Source organism: Microtus oregoni, unplaced genomic scaffold, assembly GCF_018167655.1.
Source record: "Microtus oregoni isolate MIOR12 unplaced genomic scaffold, Mior012 000019F_ref0000042, whole genome shotgun sequence".
In the NCBI taxonomy this organism is placed as follows: Eukaryota; Metazoa; Chordata; class Mammalia; order Rodentia; family Cricetidae; genus Microtus; species Microtus oregoni.
In genome coordinates this window covers 39,599,834-39,618,308 of record NW_024543078.1, presented here as the reverse complement: position 1 = coordinate 39,618,308, position 18,475 = coordinate 39,599,834, and the positions used below count along the sequence as shown (strand labels likewise).

At 42.7% G+C, this 18,475-nt stretch overlaps 1 protein-coding gene across 2 annotated transcripts in view; it reads right to left on the bottom strand.

The window, feature by feature from the left end:
- The window catches only part of LOC121459250 (huntingtin), a 144,534-nt gene extending 133,986 nt beyond the window's left edge, over nt 1-10,548 (bottom strand). For both annotated transcript variants that reach the window (XM_041668794.1, XM_041668795.1), the window contains exon 1: nt 10,220-10,548. In XM_041668794.1, the coding sequence (XP_041524728.1) occupies nt 10,220-10,416 (197 nt within the window). In that variant the 5' untranslated portion in view covers nt 10,417-10,548. The remainder of the gene's footprint in view (nt 1-10,219) is intronic.
- Between the last annotated feature and the right edge of the window lie 7,927 nt (nt 10,549-18,475).

Genomic DNA, 18,475 nt, shown 5'->3' with positions numbered 1-18,475 from the left:
CAATCCCGCTTTCTTCTTCCAACTGAGTTCTATAGAGTGCCCCCCACAATCCCGCTTTCTTCTTCCAACTGAGTTCTAGAATGTCCCCCATCATCCCGCTTTCTTCTTCCAACGGAGTTCTAGAGTGCCCCCACAATCCCGCTTTCTTCTTCCAACTGAGTTCTATAGTGCCCCCACAATCCCGCTTTCTTCTTCCAACTGAGTTCTATAGAGTGCCCCCACAATCCTGCTTTCTTCTTCCAACTGAGTTCTATAGAGTGCCCCCCACAAACCTGCTTTCTTCCTTCCTCTCTCCCAGTTGTCCTGAACCTCACTCTGTATCCCCTTCTAGATGAGAAGTTAAAATTCTTCTGCCTCACCTCCAGCTCACAAAACCTAGCCTAGGTCCCTGTCTGAAAAAAGTTCTTTTCTATCTCATTTTGTCCAATAAGAAAACCAAATGTTTAAAAAAAACAAACAAAAGACAACTTGTAGCTATTTCATTCCCCATGGAATTAGGTGGATTTTTAAAGATAAGTCAAACTGATTTGTTTTACATGAAAAGTAAAATGAATAGAAGGGGGGCTGGAGAGATGGCTCAGAGGTTAAGAGCATTGTCTGCTCTTCCAAAGGTCCTGAGTTCAATTCCCAGCAACCATATGGTGGCTCACAACCATCTGTAATGGGGTCTGGTGCCCTCTTCTGGCCTGCAGGCATACACACAGACAGAATATTGTATATATAATAAATAAATATTTAAAAAAAAATGAATAGAAGGAACTACATAGCTCAGGGCAAGAACTGTATCAATAGGGTAAAAACAATCTGGCTCTCTTCAATCACTTGAAACTACATCATCAAAATGAAAACAAGCTTCAGCCAGTTTCTTCTAACATTGCAACAAAGCAATCTTCAGAGGCTCACAATGATGGAGGCATGTTAAATCCTGGCTTAGATAATCATAAAATTATCTAAGAACTCATTTCTCCTCACCAGTATCTCACACACACACACACACACACAGAGCTGGTGGCAAGACTGAGGTCTACAGCCTGTACCACCACTGGGAAGCACAGCAAACTAGGGTAGGAAGTCATAGTTTCTGTCTGATTTCTCATCAGCTGCTCTCTGACTTTTGCCAAGTCCTATTACACAAGTATTGTTTCACACTTAATTTTTTTTTTAAGACAGGGTCTCTCTGTAATGGCCCTGGCTATTCTGGAATTCACTCTGTAGGTCAGGCTGGCCTCAAATTCACAGAGATCTGCCTGCCTCTGCCTCTCGAGTGCTAGGATTATGCCATACCCAGGCATGGTATATATCTTCAATCCTAGAATGCAGGAGTAGTAGAGGCAGGAAGATCACAACATGTTCAAGGACAGCATGGGTACAAAATAAAACTATGTCTTAAATAGATCAACAAATTAAAGGGAGGGAGGGAGGGAGGGAGGGAGGGGAGAGAGAGAGAGTGCGCCAAAAAAAGGTGGTAGTGCATCCCTTCAATCCCAGCACTCAGGAGGCAGAGACAGGCAGCTCTCTATGAGTTCAAGACCAGCAGCCTGGTCTACAGAGTGAGTTCCAGGACATTCAGAGTTGTTACACAGAGAAATTCTTCCATAAAAACCAAAATAATAATAATAATAATAATAGGGAGGAGATACACAAGAGCATCGAAGAAACTTGAGAAAGGAGCGACCACATTGGAAAGACAAACAAGAAGTCTATTTCATGCATACAAAAATTAACTTCTAATACACAGCCATCTTCAATGGGAAAGGCAAATCAATATGTCATTTATGCAACAGAATCAAGAAATGTCTCATGACCTCGGGTTGATTAAAAATTCATCAAAAAAGAAATAAAAGCACTTACCATAATGGAAAAGTATGATAAATTGGACTTCATCAAAATGAGGAATTGCTCATTAAAAAGCATCATTTTGTGAAGGAAAAGATAGGTCAAGGGGGGAGGAGGTATGCTCACAGCAGCACTTACCTGTAAATGCTTAATAACCCAAACATACAACTAAAATGAGAAAAGCATGGTATATTCATACAAAACAGACTAAGTAAATGGGTAAATATTAAGCCAATAACCCTAAACAAAAAGAGATGCAACACACGTTAAGTACGAGCAGGTAGCGCTGTATGATTCTATTCATGTGATAGTCAAAACTGAGTCACAGTGTAGTAAAATTCAGTGCTTAAGTTGGCCTACATTTTCTCAAGTTTAATTCCTATCACAACTACTGTCTCCAAAAAGTAAGAAAAACCCAATAAGGTTGTTTAAAGAAATACACCTCTTCGATGAAACTATACAGCAGGGCAGAAAGGTGCCAAAGATGAGGGAGGATCACTCAAGGAACAGAACTCAATTAAGGAAGGGTGCCACTAGAGCTATGTTCTGACTGACAATGGTGGCCAAGTTTTATACACTGTTTTACATGCACGTTTTAATACATTTTATGTGCATGCCACAGCACTCGTGGAGATCAGAGACAATTGTGGAGATTGGTCCTCTCCTCCCACCATGTGGGTCCCAAAGATTAGACTCAGAGTGCTGTTGGCTTGGAAGCAAGCATCTCTACTCACTATCTCACTGGCCCACAATTTGGTTTTGATGTGCTTTGGAGTTTTTGAGACAGGGAATCATTATGTAGCTCTGGCTGTCCTGGAACTCACCATGTAGACCAGGCTGGCCTCGAGCTCACAAAGATTCTCCTGTCTCTGCCTCCCAAGTGCAGGAATTAAATGTATAGGCCACCACACCTGGCCTACCCACGATTTTTTAATAAAAAGAGAATAAGGTTCTAAAGCATGAAACTGGTAAGTAGAAAAAGATTTAACTTGAAAAACAAAAGTAGAAAGTATGAAAGTGCTAAATGTTTAACAAAATATGTATTATAACTCTAACTACACTTTAATAAGAACTTCCTGAGAACTTGCCATGAGCCTGGAACTCTGGATTTAATGACTAAAAAACAAACAGTTCTCACTGACCCTGATAGCAAGGGCATAAAAGTTGGCTCCTTCTCTCATTTGAGGTGGAAGGCACCAGTGGCCGGGACTGACAAGCTCAGCCACCACCCAGGCCTACAGCAGGGCCTTGGGTTGGCCCACCCTAACATATCCACTCCATCTATGACCTACTCGAGCTCGTGAAGGGACTGGTCCTGTGGAATCCCACAGGATCTCCATGACTCAGGGTGGCCACAGGATAACCCAGAGGAGTTTTGGTGCAGATCCAGTGATGATGGTGTACCGGAAACCAGAGACCTTGAACCAGACCAATGACTCACTGCAATGAACATTTGCAAGTAAAGCTGATTGGACAAAAGGGTATTTTATGTGACACACCATTCCCAATGCCACCAGGACAAATGAAGAGGTAATGGAGAGACGTGATAGATGGAGAAGAGAAATTTTGGTTTTGTTTTGCTCTTGTTTGCTTGCTTGCTTTGTTGTTTTAATTTTCTTTTAGGGGGTGATACAGGGGTGAGGGGAGGATATGGAGGGACTGGGAAGTGAACAAAATTAGGCTGCATGATGTGAAATTCCCAAAGAATTAATAAAAAAAATTATGTTATTTAAAAAAAAAGACAGTTCTTACCCAGCTCCCTCTAGTGCAAGAGCCACACACAAAGAATCAACATATAAGTCATGCTAGCAAAATGAGAACAGGACAGGGGCTGCACATCACCTTCTCAGTACTCCTAAGAGAAAGGATCCATCAGCAGAGCCAAAAATCAAACCCAGGGCTGATAAAGGAAAGGTGGTAGCTAGTGTGTAAAACGAACACACAAACCAGGGTTTTATTTCAACATACAAATGCCATTTGACTAGGGAGTCAAGACCTACGACTTGCCCACCCCATGGTCTGTATCATAGAAAAGGACCACTATACCAGAGCCTTTCCTGCTAATGAGTTCATTGCAATAAAAGGTACTAGCATGTGTAATTCAAAAATCACCGTGTTCATAAACATGCACAATTACAATGTGTCAAGTAAAAATCTGTAATATACTTTAAAGAGCAACATCAAAAAGAGTTACAGAGGTGGCTGGTGGTAACAACTGAACACTGTTTTTACTATCATAGATTGTATATTTGAAATGGTTACATTTTATATGATGTTATTTTACCACAGGGGAGAAAATAAGAAAAAAAAAACCCTGAATCACCAAAAGTCTGACATTATAGAAAATGTCACATAAATAGAATCATAAAATATGTAGGCATTAGGAACCAGCTTGCCCATAATCGCCGCTATTCATCTGAGCTGCTGCAGGTATCAATGCAGTTATATTCCTTCATGTTGCTAAGGAGCTTAACTACCTGTTGAGGACTTCTAAACTGACTTCTTTTGGGGCCACTACCCCTAAAGCTACTGATCACTTGCAAACAGGTGTTTGTGTGACTCTAAGTTTTAACTGATCCAGGATATTAATGCCCAATACTACAACCGTTGGGTTGTTTGGGTTGTATAATAATTGTGTGGTTATTTTACAGAATGTAAAGAAAGGGGGGGAGGGACCTTATAGAACTCACTACTTTGATAGCTAATTTAGAAGTGTGTGTGTGTGTGTGTGTGTGTGTGTGTGTGTGTGTGTGTTTTAAGGAGTTTCAACACAGGTATGTACATGAGTAGACAGTGTGTCCCCCAGAAAAAATGTATTATTAAATGAAAATTCCCAGTGCTAAGCATGGGATACCTTATTGTTCAGGGAGACACCAGAAGCACACACACACACAAACAACACAGGCTATTTCCAATGCTCTTGGATGCCCAATGTAACTAGATGGTAAGACCCTACTGTTGAAGATATAACACACTTTGGTTGCATACAGGACACAGAGAAATAAAGATAGAATCGACCTGAAAACTTCCCGTTGGCTGGCTAGTTTTCATAATGCCAGATTTTATGAAGGCCACCGGGGAAAAAAGGACATGAACGGTCTTACTAAGCACTGGCCCCTGAATGCTACAATATAGGCAATGGAGACAAAATGTGACTATTAGTGCAACCGTGGTATAAAGGATACAAGGATAACCAACTGCTTTCTAACTGGATTTAAAGCCTGCTCCACAAAAGGTAGAAATTTAGTACAAAGCCTAAGACTCAGAGGAAGGAGGTTACAGGCCCTAAAAGGGGGACCTTACCACTGTTGTTCTGTTAAACAGACAAGTTGTTAGACTGCCTTCTAAATATCTGTTTATACTCATAAACTAGTACTATCATCTGCGTTGGCCAAAGAAGCTTCTATCTGCAGAAGACTAAGTATACTAAGAAGTGACTACTGAATGTGTTGTCTAAATCAACCCCACCCACAAGGTTCAGGGAAGGGTGGGTGGAGAGAACAGAACATAAAAGCCAGATTTCAGGGAGTTCTATGAAGCGCTGTCTTTCAGACATGACATGGCTGTTGCTTTCATGACCTCACTGCAGTTATGGTCACCTATACAAGACCTACACAAGAGCTAGCCATGGTGGCACACACCTTTAAACCCAGCACTGGGAAAAAGAAGCAACTGGAGCTCTGTGAGTTTGAGGACATCCTGGTCTTCAGAGCTAGCTAGTTCCATGATAGCCAAGGCTACAAAGAGAAAGCCTGTCTCAAAAAACAAAAAACAACAACAAAAAATAAAAATATTCCCAGCCTGGTCTACAGAGCTAGTTCCAGGACAGGCTCCAAAGCCACAGAGAAACCCTGTCTCGAAAAAACCAAAAAAAAAAAAAAATATTCTTTTAAAAAGTCAACAAATATTTCATAACTTGACTTGAAAATCATGTAAAATTTCAATTTTATGTACTCATTCTTATATATTATCTATGAGTACTTTTATTACGCTACAATGGCAGAGCTAACTAGCTGTGATGACATTATGTCCACAGAGCCTGAAATATTTACTATCTGGCCATGAAAGCTTGCCAATATTGATGGACTAAAGTAAGATTGATTATACAGAGTCAATCTCAGATGGCGTCTTTGTAGAAACTAACAGCATGATCCTATAATTCATACAGAAATGCAAGGGACCCAAAATAACTAAATCAATACTGAAAAAGACAGGTTGGGGGGCATACTTCATAATTTGAGATAATGATTCAAATCTGCAATCAAGACTATAGTACTGGCATAGAACAGACACACAGATCAATCACAGAAAAGGAAGTAAAAAAAAAATCTACACACAGAAAGGTAATTAATTTTTAACAAAGATGTCAACACAATTCAATGAAAAAAGAACATTTTCTTTAACCAAAGTGCTGGATTCCACATGCAAAAGAAAAGTGTCAAACCTCTACCTTAGCCACAAACTCAAAATGGGTCAGACTTGCATATCAGCGCTACGACTTGACAGTTCTTAGAAGACCAGGTGTAAATCTTTGTGATTTCAGATAATGCAGTGGCTTCTTAAATATCTAATATACTGTAACTAAAGACAAAAACAAACAAATTGGACTTCATCAAAATTTAAAACTTCTGTGCTCTGAAGAACACTAGGTAGTGGTGGTGCACGCCTTTAATCCCAGCACCTGGAAGGTAGAGGCAAGCAGATCTCTGTGTGTTTGAGGCCAGCTAGGTCTACAGAGTTGAGTTCCAGGACGGCTAGAACTGGACACAAAGAAGCCCTATCTCAAAAATAAATGAATGAATGAATGAATGAATGAATAGGAAAGTGAGTCAGGGAGCTAAGCTGGGTAGAGGTTCAATGGGTAACAGTACTGGCTTTACAAGCCTAAATCCTGAGTTTAAATCTTCGGCATGCAAGTAAAAATTGGGCATGGCTATGTATGCTTGTAATCTCTCTGTGGTGGGTAAGGACAGGCAGATCACCAGTGTTTTGGTCAGGCAGCTAAAAAGTAATTAGGAGCTTTACGTTCAGTCAAAGACATAGAGAGCAACAGAGGAGGAAGTCACTCAACATACTCTTTTGGCCTCTGCATATTCTACACAATATATACACTATACACCATTCAAAACACACATACACACAGGGGCATATCTAGAGTATACCAGTACTTGGGAAGTTGTGCCAAAAGGACCAAAGCAAGTTTTGAGAACTTGGGCTACAGAGTATACCAGACCAACTAGAGATACATAGCAAACTCCTGTCTCAAAAAATAAACAGAGAAATTGAAAAGACAATACATAGAAAAGGTTTGCAAATTATGTCTGATAAGGAAATAGTATCCAGAACACGAGAAATTCGTATGAATCAACAAGACACATAAACCAAAAAAGTGTGCAAGAATGAAGACTGGGACTTGGTGTCTGGGACCTGAACTTCCTAGACGTAGTTTGTCTTCTGATAAACTCTTGCCTTTGCCTGTTAAGATCCTGTAGCCAGGTTTTCTATCTGGAGCTAACTGCAATAACTGATAACACCAGGGCTTCCCTCTTGCTCTTCCCCGACTACAGCTACTCTTTTCATCCAGCAAAAAATGGCATCCCTCAGGAAAGCTTTTTTGACAAGTTCTCCCTGCAGGAACACTCCTCTTCCACACACCCTCCTAGTAGATTCTTGACTCCAGATGTTCGTTCCAAAAAGGCCTTCAACTAGACATTACTTAAACATCCTGTCCAAACAACACTCTAAGGCCCTGACATCTACTAATCCCCTTCCCTACTTTACTGTACCTTATCACTTATTTTCTTGCTTATTGTCTGTGACCCTCCCTAGAATTTTAGCTTCATGAGGACATAACTTTGTTCCCTGCTAAAATCTACAGCTAGAATAATGCTAGACACACAGGTGACAACCAGCAAATACTGATAAGTGAATGGCTACAATCAGGAAAAATGAGATAGGAATCTGAAGAGTGCAAACGTAAAGGGTGAATGTCAACTGCTTAAGGTCTACCAGACCCACCACAGCCAGCCCGAGAGCTCCTGCATCCTATACACTGAGCAGAGAGAGAGCTCTGCTATTTCAACAGAAACCCACGCATGGCTGTGACACTAGTTCTCTGTAATACAATGAGAGCCATAAAAATAGAACAGATTCATTCTAAAATTGTTTTGGCTGGTCTTGATTTGGAAAAAGGACTTTTAACTGAAGCAAGTGGACAAAATGCCAAAATCGAAGCTTCCAAGCAGTGAGTTTGTTACTTATTACTAATGAACACCTGTTTTCCAACAGCAAAGTACACAGAAATATGAGATATATGCTTTTATTTAAAATAACTACAAGACTAATGCAGTTGATTTTGGGGAATGTTCCAGTTAGTTCTTGATGTACAGTGTAGTAATTAGGTTTTAAAACTTTTAAAAGCTTTTGTTCCAAACCACTTTTGTCTGTTAATAATTTAAAAATCTGTCCTAACATATGCCCAGATTTTATCTGGAAGGACACATGAGGAGAAACAGTGTTTGCTCCTAGGGACAGAGTTAGGTAGTCAGGAGAATGGGGACGGGGATGTTTTCATTATTTAACCTTTCCTAACTTTGGAACTGTACCATGTTAATGAATTACTTATGCGAAACCAGACTGAATTTGTGTTTAAAGCACGCAGAGTAATCACCCCACCCTACCCCCACCCTTGTTTACAGAAAATATGGGAAATATGTGAACTTCCACAATTCCTAACACCCATAGAGACAGAGTGACGGTAAGAATCTAATAATTAGAAATTACTTATACAGTCAGGCGTGGTGGCAAATGCCTTTAATCCCAGCACTGAGGAGTCAGAGGCAGAAGGATAGATCTCTATGAGTTCCAGGCCAGCCAAAGTTACATAGTGAAACTCTGTCTCAAAAGCAAAAACAATAGAAATTACTTATCTACACATAAGTATTTTTCTACTCAAACATACTTTCACATTATAGAAGAAAAATTTATTCCTATATTTTATTCTATCAAATAAGCCAACATTTCTCCCCAAATCTTCATTTTCTTTTTAAATTAGACTCTCAGGACAGGAAAAGGATCTCTATCAGAAACACAAAAACAAGAAAAAATTACTAAATATATGCTGGGAATAAAGCTCAGTGGTAAAGCACTTGCCTAGCATGTGTGAAGCTTTAAGTTAAATTCCCAGCACCAGAACAATTTTTTCCCCTAAATGAGTATAAATAATGAGATTCTTTTGTAGGTTGTTTCCTGAAAGTTCTCCTTATTAATTGTACAAATCCACATTAGAAATAAAATGCCCAGAGTTGAAAGGCCTGAACTGCAAGAAAGCACAGGGCTGAACACTCAGCATGGACTTCCAGGAAATGTCGAGCTTTTTTTTTAAGACTATTGTTATTCATGGTCTCTCTTCTGTTTCAAATATTCTCTCCAGTCACCCGCAACAAACTTCCAAAGGATGACAAGACCTCAGCAAAGAATTAAACAGGAATTTTTACTGAAGTACCTGATATATTCAGAGTCGAGGAGTGACCCATGCTCTAAATCAAGCCCGACCATAACACCGGTAAAATTCATTCCCTGGTGGAAATTGCACAACACCAACATGTCCATTTTATTTCCAGCAGGAAACAGGCAACAAACATCAGTTGACTTTTTCAAATATATATGTGCATGCATACATACAATTTTTATTAATAATCACACCTAAGTAACTCACCACGTACTCGACAACCACAACTCATCCATCCAATTACCTGCAGACCAACAGGAGAGTACAGAAGCAGACCTTTGCGGTGATGCTTAAAACCTTGTTACTACACTGCAACACCAACTAAACGAAACGCCAGGAGTATACGAAGCGCCTCAAGTCACAGGCTGCTTCAAGTGTCACTTGGAAAAAGAATATCCCATTGGATGGGTTCACACTCCCCCGCCCTCAGCACTCCCGCCGAGACCTCCTAAAAGCATTATGTCATCCACTAACCGCACATCTCTCACGCTATCCTGCGCTCCCAGCTCCGAGGCCTAAGGAGGCAACCCGGAGAGGTCTCGCCCTCTCCAAGTTCTCCTGGAGTCAAGTGTGCCACAGCCCCAGTTTCTCCCCGAAGACAGAAACAAGTTCGCTCCCTAACTTCACAAGCTGGGAAGGGCGAAAGCACTGGGGCCGAGACGCCCCTCGGCGTGTCCCCCGCAGGCCTGACCGGGCTCTGCCTCCTCTGAGGAAGGCCAAAGACCCCACGAGTCGAGGGCCCGGGCCGGACAGAAGGCCCGGCCTCCGGGAGGCACCGCGACCCTCTCTCTGGACAGGTGCTTGCGTCGGCCGTCTCCGGCACGCAGGCCAGGGAAGCGGGCCCCGGGAGGGAGCTGCGGCGCCCGGACTCACGGTCGGTGCAGCGGCTCCTCGGCCGGACCCGGCAGCGGCGGTGGCGGCGGTGCATGCGGTGGCGGCTGCCCCTGAGGAGGCGGCTGAGGGGGCTGAGGCGGCGGCGGTGGTGGCGGCGGCTGCTGCTGCTGCTGTTGCTGCTGTTGGAACGACTTGAGCGACTCGAAAGCCTTCATCAGCTTTTCAAGGGTTGCCATGACGGCCTCCTGCCCGGCGGGACAGGCCCCGAAGGCTTGGCGCCTACTCGCACTCCGCAGAGCCACTTAGCAGCGGGGAAATGAATGGGGCACTGCGCGGCGGGCAATAGCGGAACCAAAGCGCCCAGCCATCTTGGGCCCGTCCCGGCAACCCCCGCGGCGCCTGCGTCCTGTGACGTCAGGCCGGCGGAGGCGAGGCCACGCTGGACCCGCAGATTTGACAGGCGGATTTGAAGCGTCGTCTTTCCCAGTAGCTGGAGATGAGAGCACGTCCTGCCTTTGCCAACTTACTGAGACTCCCCGCCCACCGACATGGCCCCGCCCCCTGGCAAACCAATCGCCTGAGTGGAGAGGGTGGGGCGGACTATAAATGAGGGGCGGAGCCGAGCCAAGAGCGGGTTTGAGCGGGGCGCGGCCTAGCATTGGCTAGAAACAGTAGCGATGGAAAAATGTCTAGGAAGTGGGCAGAGGAGTTGGCGACGCGGCAGGGTTTGGGGAGACCTGGAAGGAAGGCGAAGAAGTTGGAAAGAGGAAGGGCAGCGAAGAAATTGCCCTGCAGAAAGGCACGCTACACTGGGATGGCGGTGGTGGAGCTCGGAGCCCGAAACCCAGAGAGGCTCTCCTGGTCCACAAACCGGCCGGTGGCCTGAGATACAGTCCCAAGCGCAGCATGCTGGGGGCTCCCTGAAATGAGAATGGAACCAAAATGACCCTGACCAAAGGACCCTTGTGATCCGTGGACCCCTGAAGCGCTGGCCCCCTCAGATGTGAAAGCCTCTAGAGGGTGTGCTGTGGAGGAAACTGATAAAGGGTTCTAACCAGGCAGCAGTGGTTGCAGTTTAAAGAGAGACTGGGGTTAGTGCACTGGGGCCAGACACCCCACAATGAGTGCCGGACCATGGGCATTGCTCTGCCATCAGCCAGGACCTACAAGGGGCTTCATAGCCACTAGGGCTGAAGACTTTGTCTCCAGAGCCGCCATCTCTCACAGGTGAGCAATTAAGCAGGAAGCCGAGAATAGAGTGGATTACATCCAGCTCCTGCAGCGTGTCCAGGAAAAGTGTTGGCTTCAGAGAGAGCTATCTAGTGGTGATGCATTTGGTGAAGAACTCATTTAAGACCTTCAGGCTGCCCCTTAAGACTCAAGAACTCTATTACACAGCCATGAAACAATCCATCTTCTCAAAATGGTCAAGTACACAGAAACCAAGTCTTTAGATTCCATGTCCCTCCTTTCATTAATGTGACTATCTGCTGCACAGAGCCAGTGCCAGATCCCACGAGAGGCAAGCTGGTTGAGACTGGGAGTTGCTAGTAGGAAGACTTGAAAGATGGTCCAGTGAACCCAGCCTCTTAGCATTCTCTAAGCTATGGCATCCCTGTTCTCAAGAATGGGCAGCTGACTTCTGACATCTAACCAATACAAGGCAAAAGAGAACAGGATGGGATGTCATACTGTTGTTAGGTTACAAATGTAACCTTAGTCCTGTTGACTACCATCTTCTCAACTTACACACATGCCTTTTTTTTAAATTTTTGAATTAGATGTATCTTTCTTTGTGTGTATGTTTTGACTGCCTCTATGTGTTGTACCACAGGCATGTTTGATGCCTGAGTAGGTCAGAGAGAGCATTGAATTCCCCAAATCTGGAGTTATAAGTGGTTGTGAGCCACCATGCAGGTGCTGGGAATCAAACCTGGGGCCTCTGTAAGAGCAACAAGTGCTCTTAACTGTTGAACCATCTCTCCAGCCCTGCTTACACAAATTGAGAAAGAGCAATTGGCAAGACTGACATAAAGAACAGTCCATGGCCAGCAAGCAGTCAGAACTACCATTGGCAGTCCATCAGTGCACACAGAAGTAGACTCTGCCAACACCACTAAAGCTCTACGGTGATTCTTTTGAAGTCAAGCTTTCAGATAACAGGGAGCTGGTACCTGATTGGCCACTGTGAGAAGCAGGTAGCAGAGGACTTACATAAGGTGGGCCCAGATTCTAGACCCATAGGAACTGGATAGTTATTAAAATATAGGCCACTATCCTCTGGTATTTTGCTGGTCAGCAAAGGATAGGTATATTTTCTGGCTTGTACTGCTGTGTCAGGGTACCACTGTCTGGGAGCTATCAGTAGATACTTATATTCTCATACTCCAGCAAACTAAAAATCCCAAATAAGGGGCTGGCAGAGCAGCTTCCACTTGAGGCCTCACACCACCATCCTTCTGTGTCTTTGTCCTATTTTTTAATGAAATCCTAAGTAACTGGATTAAGATCTAGTAGCCCCACTGTATCTCAATACCTCTTTAAAGACTCTCCATGACTTAGTGGTACATGATGCCTGTAATCTGAGCAATAGAGAGGTTGAGGTAAGGGTATTTCAAATTCAAGGACAGCCTTGGCTACATAGTGAGTTCTAAGCCAGACTGGCTGCATATCAAGACCCATCAGAAGAGGGAAGAGGCCACCATCTGCTTTCCAAACACAGACCCATTCTGATATTCTAAGGGGTTAGTGCTTCAGTATATAAATTATGAAGTGAAACAGTTCCATCCATAAAAATAATAGTTGTATTCCAACAGTTACTCTGTCCTTAATTCGGAAATATCACCTGTTTTTTTAATATGGGCAACTTTCCATTTAGCTAAAATACCACAGTTCCTGTCTCTCCATAGCTAACTAAACCATGTGACTAAGTAAGTCCTGGTCAGTGAGATACAAGCAGAAGTAGTGATACTTCTAGAAAGTCTTCTGCAAAAGAAAGGGTACATCCATCTTCTTCCTGATGCTTGCAATGAGAGTATGTTGTCCGGCAGTAGAGCAGTCATTTTGGGTGTGAAAGTCACATTCTGAGATGACAGAGCTGGAAGAAGTTGGGTGGATGACTGGAGCTGTCATTCTAGCTGCCTGCCCATTTCTGGATTTATTTCACCGTAACAGAGCAATACATTTCTATTTTGTCTAAGCCACAATTACTCTGAGTTATACTATTAGATGCACCTACACTAAATCTTTACCAACTTAAGAGACAAAGAGTTTGTTCTGGCTCGCAGTTCAAGGGCAGTCTTATGGCAAGTTTAGGTGGCAGGAGCATGAAGCAATTGATCACATAGCTCTACAATTAGAAAGCAGAGCACATGAATGTATGTAGCTGCCCAGCTTTCTTTCTCCACTGATTTAGTCCAGGATCTAGCCAAGAAATGGTGCCACTTACAATAGGTGGGTTTTCTAACTGAATTAATACAATAAAGACAATCCCCCATAGGTGTGTCCAGAATGCCATTTCTCAGGTAATTCTAGATTCTGTTAAGTTGATACCACAAACCATACCTCACTATGTTAGAGATTCAGGCTGAGAGAAACTTGAGCATAGACTGCAGCTGGCTCAAAAGGGAGAATATGTGTGCTTTAGGCAGCACAGCAGAAGGGCCAGAAGTCATCACAAGTCAAAGATGCGAGACAGACTTGTAGGATTTGGTACTGTAAAATTGGGTTTGGTCTTACTTTAGCCCACCCCTTCCTTGCTATGCCCTCATTCCTCCCCTAGTGTAGTTTGAAATAATGGAACTTAGTTTTTCTCACGTTTATTGGTGTTGGGGGTGGATCATGCACATGCCACAGTGCACACATGGAAATAAGGACAACTTTTGGTTGTCAGTTCTTTCCCTCCAAGTAGAGGCCAGGATCAAATTCATGTCATCAGCTTAGGCAGCAAGTACTTTACTAGTTATCTTGCCTGCCTTTGTGTGTGCCAGTGTGTGTGTGTTTTAATATTTATTCTTCTTAGTTTTAAAAGTGTGGTGGTAGGAAAGGGAAGTGTCTGTATATGTGGTGGAATGTGTACTTTAGTGCAAGTGTTTGCAAGGTCCAGAGGGTCCAGAAGAAAGTGTCAGACTCCCTGGACCTGGAATTACAGACAGTTGTGGGCCACTCAAAATTGATGCTGGCAACAGAATTCATGTTTTTAGTCACTGAGTCATCTCTCCAGTGTTCTACCTTTGCAAACATGCTTTTATTGTGTACATGTGTGTGCTTTTTAATTATACACTGGCTCCTGGTTAAATGATTCCCTTAAGTATCAGAAGAGACTTGAAACTTTTGAACACTGTTAAAACATTTTGTTTTGTTTTGTTTTGTTTTTCCAGACAGGGTTTCTCTGTTTGGCTGTCCTGAAACTTAATTTGTAGACCAGGCTAACCTCAAACTCAGAGATCTGCCTAGCCTCTACTGGAACTAAAGGTGTGTGCCACTATCACCCAGTCTAGTGTTAACAACTACCGACTAGTGTGATTTTTGGTTGTGAACTTGACTACTTCTAGAACAAAAATCCAAGAGGTTGGATATACCTGTGAGGGTTTTTTTTTCTTAATTAAACTATTTGAAGTGGGAAGACTCACTTTTAATCCAGTTCTTTTGACATGGGAAGATTCACTTTAATCAAGATCTTTTGAGGTAGGAAGATCCAACTTATTCTGAGCCCCACCTGCTTACATCCTATATAAAGAACATGGAAGAAAGAAGCTTGCTCTTTTTGCCTGTTTGTTCTTACTGGCAAGTCCATTCTTTCAATGGCATGAGAGGCTCCCTCTGCAGTATTCCAGTGTATACTGAAGAACAGCTGAGACATCCAGCCTAGTGAACTGAACAACTGGAATCTTGAACTTTCAGTTGGTTGATAGCCATTGTTGACTAGCTGGATATACACAGCTAATATATCCATTATAACTTCATATATATCCATTTATACCCATTATTACTCCATATATATATATATATGTAATTCCATACCACCTATAAGCTATTCTAATAAATTCCACATATATCCATACATACCATTATAATTCAATATATATAAAGCCATATATATATAAAGCCATATATATATATATTTATATATTCTATCAATTCTGTTCCTCTAGAGAACCTAAGGAGACTTTTGAAATCCAGAAGGATGCATTTTGCATGAGATGGCCATGAGGCCAGGGGGCCAAGGGTAGGATGTTGTTTGAATGTGTAATGCTCCCTCAACCATACACTCATTTTTTTAACACTGGGTTCCCAGCTGGTAGTACAGTTTGGGAAGGTTGTAAAGCCTTTTGGAGGTGGAGACTTGCTGGAGGAAGTGAGTCAATGGGGGCAGGCAGGCCTTGAGGTTTTATAGCTTAGCCCATTTCTTGTATATTCTATGCTTCTTGATTGCTAAAACTATGTGATCAGATCCCTCTGGCACTGCTACCTACAATATGCCTCACTAGCCCTGTAGACCCCATTCCTCACATGGACAGCACAACTGTGCCACAGTGATAGCTTCTGTGTTACAGGGTAGCCTCCTGCTTGATTTACACCTACCAATTGAAGTGCCCCAGGCCCAAGGAAGACCTTGATTTCTCTTCAAAGTGTGTGTGTGTGTGTGTGTGTGTGTGTGTGTCTCCCAGAAGGGCCAGTACCCCAGGACACTTTTAAACAATAAAGCCTTTGTCTCCACCTGTGTGTCTTCATCACCATGATCCCAGGATAAAGGCTACAGGCATTGTTCCCAGCACCTCTGGAGGCACTATATAAGATTAGAGGTTATTTTATTTGCCCCCTTTGTTACCAGTATGGTTTTGATGGTTATACAGAGCTCTAGACTCAAGCAGTTACTGTCATTCTAAGCACCCCCAGGCAAGGGCATTTGCATGTGAGGTGTTCTCTGTTTATCTGAAGTAAACCATCTTAATCAGTGCTCCAGTGTTTCCAACTCCTAGGCTATGTTGGCTTGCTCTTCCCAAGGCAAGGGGCACTTTTCTGTTAACCCAATGTTGTGGTTTGACTATGAAATGTTCTTAAAAGGCTTATGTGTTTGAGCACTTGGTCCCCAGATGGTGGTGTTTTAGAAGGCTGTTGAAACATTACGAAGTAGAGTCTTGTTGGAGGAGGTGGTTTTTGCAGCCTAGTCCCACTTCCTGTTCACACTGTTTCCTAGCTATGGATGTAAAGTCAGCTTCCTGCTCCTGCTGCGATGACTTCCCCACCATGACAGGCTGTTTCCCCCTTCCTTAAGTTATTCTGCCAAGTATTTCGTCATATTAATGAGACAAGTAACAAGTAACTAGAAGGTAGTTATAAATACCAGCTAAGGTCACATGATCACTTATAGAAACAAGAATTGCAATTACAGTGAGTATTTCTGTATTTGTTAAGGATGTCTGTGCATACATTAATATATGGATTAAGCAGATATTTGCATTTTCTTTACTTTTTTGCAGTATCATGTCAGTTGAGATAATATCAGTAGTTGTGTTGTGAATCTATATTATCATATTTAAGTTAGGGGATACTAAAAGACTAGGCATTCCTCAAGGGACTTTGCCATCTATTCTGGAGGAAGGATAATACATTTGCAATTTTATGAACAACGGTTTTATCTTGTTAAGTGAAATTATGACCTTGTTATTATCTCCATTTGGAAATTAAGCATGACATAAAGAAATGTGATTGTTAAGTTGACAAGGGATGGACTTATGATGGTTAATATTTGTGGTCAACTTGATTAGGTCTGGGATCAACTAAAAAAAAAACCTCATCTTTAAGTGGGTCTGTGAGGGTATTTCCTGAAAGGATTAACTGAGAATGGGAGACCCTCCCCCAGAGGAGGAAGCACCTTCTATAGGCAGTGCAGATATAAAAAGGGTCTCAAGGTTTCTTTTTTTTTTTTTTTTTTTGAGACAGGGTTTCTCTGTGGCTTTGGAGCCTGTCCTGGAACTAGCTCTTGTAGTTGGTCTCGAACTCACAGAGATCCGCCTGCCTCTGCCTCCCGAGTGCTGGGATTAAAAGCGTGCACCACCACCGCCCGGCTAGGTTTCTTTTTTCAAGAAAGTGTTTTTCTGCTTAACAGTCTTGGCTGTCCTAGAGCTCTCTTTGTACACCAGGCTGGCCTCAAACTCACTGATATTTACCTGTCTCTGCCTCCCAAGTGCTGGGATTAAAAGTATTTGTCACCTCTGCCTGGCAGGGCTGCTTTGCAAAGCCTGAATTTGCCTTATTGCCACCACTGCCCAGCTTCTTTATTTCTTTTTTCTATTTGCAATACTTTTTGGCCAATAGCTTAAGCATATTTTTTGATAACTCATATCTTAAATTAACCCATCTCCACTAATCTGTGTATCGCCACGAGGTTGGAGCCTACCAGATTGTTCCGGTGTCTGTCTCCAGAGGAGCTACATGACCGCTATATTTTTTTCTTTTTCTTTTTTTTTAATATTTATTTATTTATTATGTATACAATATTCTGTCTGCATGTATGCCTGAAGAGGGCACCAGACCTCGTTACAGATGGTTGTGAGCCACCATGTGGTTGCTGGGAATTGAACTCAGGACCTTCGGAAGAGCAGGCAATGCTCTTAACTGCTGAGCCATCTCTCCAGCCCCCGCTATATTTTTTCTTGAGCCCAGTTATTTCCATATTTAAAGATCAAGAACAGAGGTATTCTTTCATGTTTCAGAGCATGACTAACAACTCCACTTGGCCTTCAAGATGTATGTCAAGAAGTATGATGCAGGATTTCCACAGCACTCATGGTCCAAGCAGCAGGGGTAAAACAGAAATTTTAGAGGCTCAAAGAACCATATTCAGCTCAGTAAGGAACAGTCCAAGTGGATGAGGAAGCAGGGAACTGGCTGGAACTAGATTTGAGTCAGAGCATAAGAGACCTCAATGAACCATCGGAAAACCTTTTCACGTTGTATATGATGTAACACAGGCCCAGGAAGATGATGTGTAGCTTCAGGTAATATTTAACCAAATGTTGGTCCTAGAATCTACCCCAGACCTCGAGGGATGAGTGAGTACCAAAGCAGGCAGGGGAAATTTAAAATAAAGGAAGGACCTATGATTCTTCTCTGAGAGTTTTGAATTAACAATTTAAAAAGTAGCACTAAAGTTCCATAAGAACCTCAGCAAATTTCAGGGAAAACTGGACAGTGTGGGACAGGCATACAGGAACAGGACTTCTAAGAACTGCTCCAATGTACAAGGCATCCATACTTGGGAGCTTCAGGGTACACAGTGGTGTTCTCAGG